This window comes from Dasypus novemcinctus, chromosome 10 (genome assembly GCF_030445035.2).
Source record: "Dasypus novemcinctus isolate mDasNov1 chromosome 10, mDasNov1.1.hap2, whole genome shotgun sequence".
Classification (NCBI taxonomy): Eukaryota; Metazoa; Chordata; class Mammalia; order Cingulata; family Dasypodidae; genus Dasypus; species Dasypus novemcinctus.
Window position 1 is genome coordinate 37,033,252 of NC_080682.1, and position 8,022 is coordinate 37,041,273.

Below are 8,022 nucleotides of genomic sequence, written 5' to 3' on the forward strand. Positions count from 1 at the left end.
TCAGATTGTGTTAATTTGAAGAGTTTTTTTCAGGGCTTCTTTCACATCTTTATTCCTCAGACTGTAGATCATTGGGTTCAACATAGGGAAGACCACAGTATAACATGTAGAAACCAATTTATCCTTCTCAAGAGAATAGCTAGAACTTGGGCGAGAGTAAATGTAGAGAACAGAGCCATAGTACAAGATAACAGAAATCAAGTGAGAGGAGCAGGTGGAGAAGGCTTTGAGGCGGCCCTGTGTGGAACGGATCCTTAAGATGGCAGCAATGATGAAGAGGTAGGAGGCCAGTATGAGCACAATGGGGGCGATGACATTGGAGCCCATGAGGAAGAAGAGCACTGCCTGGTAGCTCTCTCTCACATCACATGCCAACTTCACCAGGGGTGGGACATCACAGAAAAAATCATCAATAACATTGTCACCACAAAACTCCAATGTGAATGTATTGCTGGTTAGTATTACTGCATTGATGAAGCCTCCAGTGTAGGAAAATATGACTAAACAGATGCACAATTTACCTGACATGACTTGAGCATAAAGCAGGGGTTTGGAAATGGCCACATAGCGGTCATAAGCCATGACAGCCAACAGGTAACACTCAGTATACCCCAGCCCAGCAGAGAAGAAGAACTGAGCTATGCAGGCTGCCAAGGAGATGCTCTTGTCTTCAGAGATGCAAGTCATCAGAATCTTCGGAGTGTAGACCGAGGAATACCAGAAATCCAGGAAAGACAGATTCCCAATGAAAAAATACATGGGCATGTGGAGCCTGGGATCATTACAGATCAAAGTGATGAGAGTGGTATTTCCCACTATAGTCACAGAGTACACACATAGGAACACCATGAATAAGATCAACTGCAACTTTGGGTCTGTGGTGAAGCCCACCAGGATGAACTCATTCACGGTATGATTGTCTCTCTTCATGGCTGAAAGAGACTTCACCTGGAAATGGAATAGAGGAGACCTAAGTCCCTTAAAAGATATTAAATGAGAGCTTTCTGTGCACCAGAACTATGTGTTGTGGTCAAGACTCTAGCTATCAGAGGTAGGGAAGTCTTACTATGCATACATCTTGACTTGGGCTGGTGAGATGAGTTCTGTGAGTCTCAATATATTCCTTTCTGTAAAATATGTTTAATAACAAGAATTCCATAATTCTGATGCAAGTCCATTCAGTTTTTCAGAAAAAAATTTTTGGGGGCCAGTTTTTGTAATAGAGCAGTGAGGATAACAATGTGGGCCTTACTCTTCTGCAGCTTTTATTCTAGAATGGGTAGTTAAATGTTAACGAGTAAACAGTATAGAAAGATTATCAAGCAATGTTAAATGTTATCAAGAAAACAGTGGTTTATAGGATAAAATGACTTGGAGAGTAGTTAAGTAAATTTTAACACAGGAAAACAGCTTTTTCCCAATTTCTCAGCTAGAAATGGACAATTCTTGCAGATTTCGTAGAGTTAAACAAGTCCCCATGATTCTCAAGATGATGACATTCTCCCCTTCTGCAATCACAACAGAAATCTCCTCAGCTTTTGCAGAGGGGATTTTGTTGCAAACACCATAAATCTCAGGGTAGAGAATTGAAAACTAAGGAGAATTTAGAATGGTGACTAAGAAATGAATCCTTTCCATTATGTTAAGTAAACAAAATATCCATCTTTTAAGGATGAATTGCCTGGCATTTAGCATGATCATACTGTCTAATTAGTCATGTACATAAATAAAACATTTAAAAACCAAAAAATATCCCAGTTTAATATAGTTTGTAGCACTAGTTCTCAGCCTATCACAGTTAAAAATATTCTTTACATAACAGACATTTTTAATGCCTGCTTTACATTTTTCAAACAAGATATCTCAATTACATAAACTCCCTATGGATATTGACATATATATATACACACAAGTACAAACACACATATATCACACACATTTGTATGGAAATACCCTAATTGTAATGAAAATGGTTATCTAAAAGGAAATCAGTTCATAATATATTCACATTATAATAAATATAAAAGAGAATTACAATAAAATTGTGTGTATTTCAATCTCTAAATGCTGGAAAATTCAGTGAAATAGTCAGATACCTGTATATGTAAAATCATCATGAATATATTGGTGACTCAAATACAAAGAGTGACATTTATATGGGTGGTATGATTTTCTTGCTAGCATGAACAATTTTTTAAAATGTTCCTAACAAAACAAATGACAGTTTTCCTTCAATTTTTAATTCTTAAGCAATTTAAGATATATCAAAACTTTGCAAAAATATACTTTGTGCATATGCAAATTTTTCTTCAATAATGAGCATTTCATGGTGAAATTCCAAAGAAAAAATTCAAAATCTTCTTTTAATTTTGATAGTATTTGCATTTGCAGAAAAATGGGAATATATATATTAAAGCCCTTCAAAATATGCTATGTGTTTATTTGTGAATTAGAATAGATTTCAAATTGTAAATCTAAATTATAATTAAAAAACTTTTTCACAGGACATTGGAGGTCAGGTTTGGGAACTCTTTTGAAAAATGGTACTGTCCCAAGGATGCAGGACAAATATTATCTTTGTGTTGTACATATTGAATTCCCCACAAAAGTTCAATCTTTGTGATTATCAAAAATAGCAACATATAAGTAAAAAATGTTCCCTCAGGGATTTTTACTTCATTAAGAGCCTCTTCTCTAGAGCTTCACATTTTCCTTTGTAAATAAATCTTCATAGGATTCTTCCAGGAATGAGGTGAAGGAAGAATTAACAACTAGAGGACATCCCTGAGTGGTCACATTACCTATTATGTGCTCCAGTCTCCTTTTGATCCTTTGGATCACTGAAGACAAGAAGAGATACAATTGGATGTAAACAAACCCTGGTGGTTCACTACTTTAGGATGTAAACTCCATGAGACATAAACTCCAGGAAGGCATGGGTTTTTGTTTAATTCATCAGTATATTTCTCATGCCTGGCATAGTATTTGGTATAGAATAGAACACAATTACTATATGCTGAAGAAATGAATAAATGAGGGATAGATTGCTCTGGTTTGGAAGAGAAGCAATCCATCAGGATCCATTTCTGAGTGGCCTCTAATGATATCATTTTACCCTAAAATCACTAGGATTGTTTGGTAAGCCATGTGCCTTTCCTGGCACATATAATCCCTGGCTATCTGCATTCTCTTCAGACAGATATAGAAAGGAATGAAGGAACTTGCTCACAAAATAATCAACCTAACCAAATAACAATTCGGTTGTTTTCCCAAAGGAGTAAGCTTATATAGATGGTGGTTTTCATATAGGAACAGCTATTCTATCATTATATGTCTTGATGGATAGGAAATATGTCTTAGAAATCAGAAGTAACTGCTCAAACAGGAAAGAGCTGGTATAACATTGAGTAAATATTTAACCTCTAGGCAAGTAATGAAGTTTCCATTCTGTCTACAGTGCTTCCAGGCTGTGAACTCTAGTCAGTTTCTTTGTTGTAAAATGGAATATTTCTCTCTCCATAGGATTGTTTTAAAGATTAATAGAGAAAACCTGTGCAAGGGCTGAGCCAAGTGCCTGGGAGGTGGTAAATGCTCAACCTACCGGTGGTCCTTAACTTCAGGACATATTAGTATCACCTGGGTCCCAACCCATCTATTCTGATTACATGTTGTGGGTGAGGCTCCAGAACCTGTTTCCTTCAAGCCACCCAAGTGCTTCCTTATGCAGTTTGTCTGTCAAACATGTCTGACAAATATCAAAATAAATATCATTGTATTAATATTATTATTATTGTTATTATTGTATTTATATGAATGCACTTTATTACAGAAGTCCTGCCTATATTGTAATGCTGTGAATATTCAAGGAGCTAACAACTGTAACGATGTGTTGCACAATGTGTACATTTATAGTGATAAGCTAAATCATCATAGTTTGTATCGTGTTGCCAAAAATTTCCACTGCTGCGATCCTGGAAAACTTTTTAATTCCCCTAAGTCTCCGTTTTCTCACCTATTTATGGGCATAATAATTTGTTCATATTATTGTAGGAAAATTTAAAGTAAATACTGTATATGAAGTGCTTAATTCCTTGTTTGACATTTATACATCTCTCTCATATGTAATTAATAATGTTATACAGTAGGAGAGCAGTAGTACTGCTTTTTTACACAAAACATTGCAATGAGCTAAATTTGTATCCAACACTGCTCCTCTATTCCCTTGATTTTTCTTCTTTGTTTTGGTATCTCTCTACTCTCTGCCCTATTACAAAGATCCTTTTCCCCAGAGTCCTTGCAATGACTTCGTGGTCCATCCTGGAGACCAGTGTTATGCTGTCTTTGACTGATTCCCTCTGCCCTAAAGTTCTCTACTCTAAGCTCCATTACTTAGGAAATGATAATTAACTTCTATTGGTTCCAGGCCTTTTTAAGTCTTTTAGGAAAGATATATAATTCCTCTCAGTAGGGAAAAAATCTCCTGAAACACAAAAACAAAATAGGGTATACATGTCTTTGTTGCTTCTCCTGAACTCCACCTAAGTATATAAATTGAGAGAAGGGTTGGAATAGCTGAGTTCTTTATTTGCTAATCACGACCAAAAGATTAAGATATCCTGACAGTATATGCTAATCAGTTGATTTCCCTTTAACTCTCTGTTGTCTGGAAGTATTATATCATGTGCCTTTCTGCCTTCTCAAATTATGAAAATGAAGAAAAAATGATGCTTTCTTAATGTCTTTTTTCTCTGTGACTTGTAGTTTCTGCTACTTCCCTCTGATGCCTCAGTTATTTTTAGATATTTTCAAGAGATGTTTTCTTTCTTAAGTAGTTTTTTATCTTATTTTTTTTCTTGATTTATTGAATTTTTTCCAACCTTGTCCTTTCCTATTACTCTTTTTGTCACTTGCATGAGAAATGATACATCCCATTTTGTTCTCTCAGATGTCTCAGAAATCACTATAATATGATCATGAAGATATTTGAAAAGAGGCTCTTTTTTAGCCCTGGACATAGTATAGCATGTGAATGTCTAATGGATGGTTGTGAGCAACAAACACAATTTTCCACCTACATCTAACATATGAATTAGGCAACTTACCTAAAATTATCAGTGACAAACACCATCAACCAGAATAATCAAATCTGTAGGTCACAGAATCTTTTATGTTGGTTTCTGGATCTGAACATTTTATATTTCCACAGTCCCTTAGGATTTCATAGCTTGGGGAATAATTAACAAGACAATAAAAAATGTGCTTTGAAATATTGGGTCTTATTTAATAAGATGGAAAAAATAATTTGGGAGACTGATTCTTTGTGAAAACTTCAATCAAGCATTTTTTTCATTCTTATTCAATTTTGTGTTGTGAAGAAGTTAAACTAAAGATTTGTGCAAACTAAACCTGTGAGATATGTACTATAAACATTATGATTATACTGAAAGCCATTGATTATACACTTTGAATAGAATAAATGGTATCTGTATATATCTAAATAAAACTGCTTAACAAGCAAATAAATAATTGTGCATGGATAGCCAGAAATAACAGCTATGTACAGCAGGGGAAACAGAGAGGGATTGAGAGATGGGGAATTTTCTTTATTATTATTATTGAAATAAGGAAAATGCTCTAATAAAGATTAAAGTGATGAATGCACTACTATGTGATTATACCAAATACCATTGATTGTACACTTTGAATAAGTTGTATGTTTTATTAATTTGTGTCAATAAAATTGATTTATTTTAAAAAAGATATGTTTTATATGTGTACATATATATACATATATTCTGATTGTCTACCTGTGCTGGACATCTTTCATTGGCCCCTCCAAATCCATTCTCTACCCTTCATTAGCCTCCCTTTTGCTCTAGAGTGTGAAGCAGTATGTATCACCTCCTTTACTGAACTCATTTCTTCATGGTCTTCTAAGCAAATGTAACCTATGACTGTCACTGGCAGTGACAAAAAAGTCAGAATGTTTGTCCCCAGTTACTCCCCTGCATGGTTGCCACAGCTGGCTGCATCCTTGAACAGAGACCATAGCTCCTGCCAGACAACCCTATATCAATCTTTCCCTTCCAGTCCTTTAAACACTTACTCTCTTCATTGCCAGGCATGTAAATAATTCTTCAAAGTGATTACTTCTATGATTCTTACACTATTCCATGGGATTCCCCCATAACATATGCATTCCTTTCCATTAATTCCCTTATAAGTACACAATTTATGTGAGGCATCTGTTACTCATTAGGTTGATAACTCATACTGGCCCTAGAGGTACTTCCAGGTGACAAATACATAAATAGATTGGAAATACCGACATATTTGATGATTAAGCATATAAACTCATTGCTAGCAGGAAATGAGACTCTGGTAACCTATGGCATCCAGTGCCATTAAACTCACATAAATGATCACCAGTGGTGTCCTAGTATGACTTACCATAATCAAAACAACATATTTTAAAAAGCATGTTGTTAATGGAGTTATTGTTATTAATACATTAGTAAGTAAATATTTTTAAAATTATCATTTTTAATTTCTTATTAGTGAAATATCATTAAATATAGTTTACATAAACAATATCCCTTTGGGTCCTTAATAAGGTCTGAGAGTATAAAGGGGTGTTGAATATAAAAGATTGGAAAACCACAGGTTGGGGGAGGGTTGAGCAGTTGCATATAATTGATTAATGCCAACATTCTTATCTCCCTGAGATTTTCAACTCTTTCCTTTACAGTTTGTAAGGATGGTCTTTCATTTCAACCATATTGATTACAAGCTTCTGTTAATGTTACTTTATGGCTTCTCTGCATTTGGTCATCACCCTTAGAATCCATTCCCAGGCATGGTCCCAGACCCTGCTTAAGACAATTAACAATACCCAGCTCTCCTCAGGTGTGTATGCCATGTTCTTCCAGAGCGGTCCTTGTACACCCTCCATGGGAGATATATGTATGTATATATATATACACACACACACACACACATATAAACACACATATACACACATGTATATACACACACACATACATATGTATGTATATAAAACTCTCCTTTGGGGCTGGAAGAAGAGTGTTGAGGGTAGGGTCTAAGAAGACACTGCCTTGTAAGGCAAAATCTTAAATGAAGACATGAAAAAGTTTGTTCTGTTTCTTTCTTTCTTTTTTTCTCTTGAAAAACCTATTTCTCTGAAGGAATTAGGGAAGAAGGGACTTTTATGTCAGTGATCAGGTTTATTTCAGGAATATTTGGGTCTTCAATTTTCTCATCACCAACTCTTATCCATATTACTTCCTAAATATCTCTCAGATATTTATTTATCACCATGTCTATTTCTAATCACCCAGTTCAAATGCCATCAGCTCTCACTTAGGCTTCTGTCTGAGATGGGGTTGGGAAGCGATTGCGGGAGTATGTGTGTAAGTCATCTGAACCAGCTCTTTCTGCCCTCATCCTTCTATTTTTCTCTTTGTCAAGAGATTTTTAAAAAATTCTTTTGGCCATGCCATGCATCTTATTAAAACCTTTCAATGACTCCCTATAAATATGGGACTATACCCTCAAAATCTTTAATGAGGGCTCCCCAGTCCCAATGTTGTCTGGTCCTGCACACTTCAACTGCTTAATTTAGTGTAACTTTATATGTCTGAGGTCCAGAATACTCAATAGCTATTCTTACCTTTGAACTTGGCACTTGATATAGCCTCTGCAGGCCTACTCTCTCTATCCTCCTTGCAGCCTGCCACCCCACCCTCATCACCACTCTGTCTAGTGAGCTCCTATTACCATCCTTCAGTTCACAGGCTAATTATTATTTCCTTAGATAAATCTTCCCTAAGACCCTTCACTGTTTCAGGCCTTCTGATACAATCTCATGACACCTTATAATTTTTGTCCATGTGATTTGTCATAATTTATAATTATAGATTTATGTAATTATTGTATTTTCTCTCTCATAAGGATGTAAATTTCATATAGGTAGGAACTATACCTCTCTATTTCTCTCTTTCC

General features: G+C 35.4%; 1 protein-coding gene across 1 annotated transcript; it reads right to left on the reverse strand.

Moving 5' to 3' along the window:
* On the reverse strand, nt 1-930 carry LOC101435808 (olfactory receptor 9G19-like). The gene has a single exon (XM_012521777.2). It carries the CDS (start codon nt 928-930, stop codon nt 1-3), a length of 930 nt encoding a protein of 309 aa, XP_012377231.2.
* Nucleotides 931-8,022: the final 7,092 nt, after the last annotated feature.

Coding starts and splice junctions, on each gene's coding strand:
- LOC101435808 (XM_012521777.2), bottom strand. CDS start 930: ATGAAGAGAGACAATCATACCGTGAATGAGTTCATCCTGGTGGGCTTC.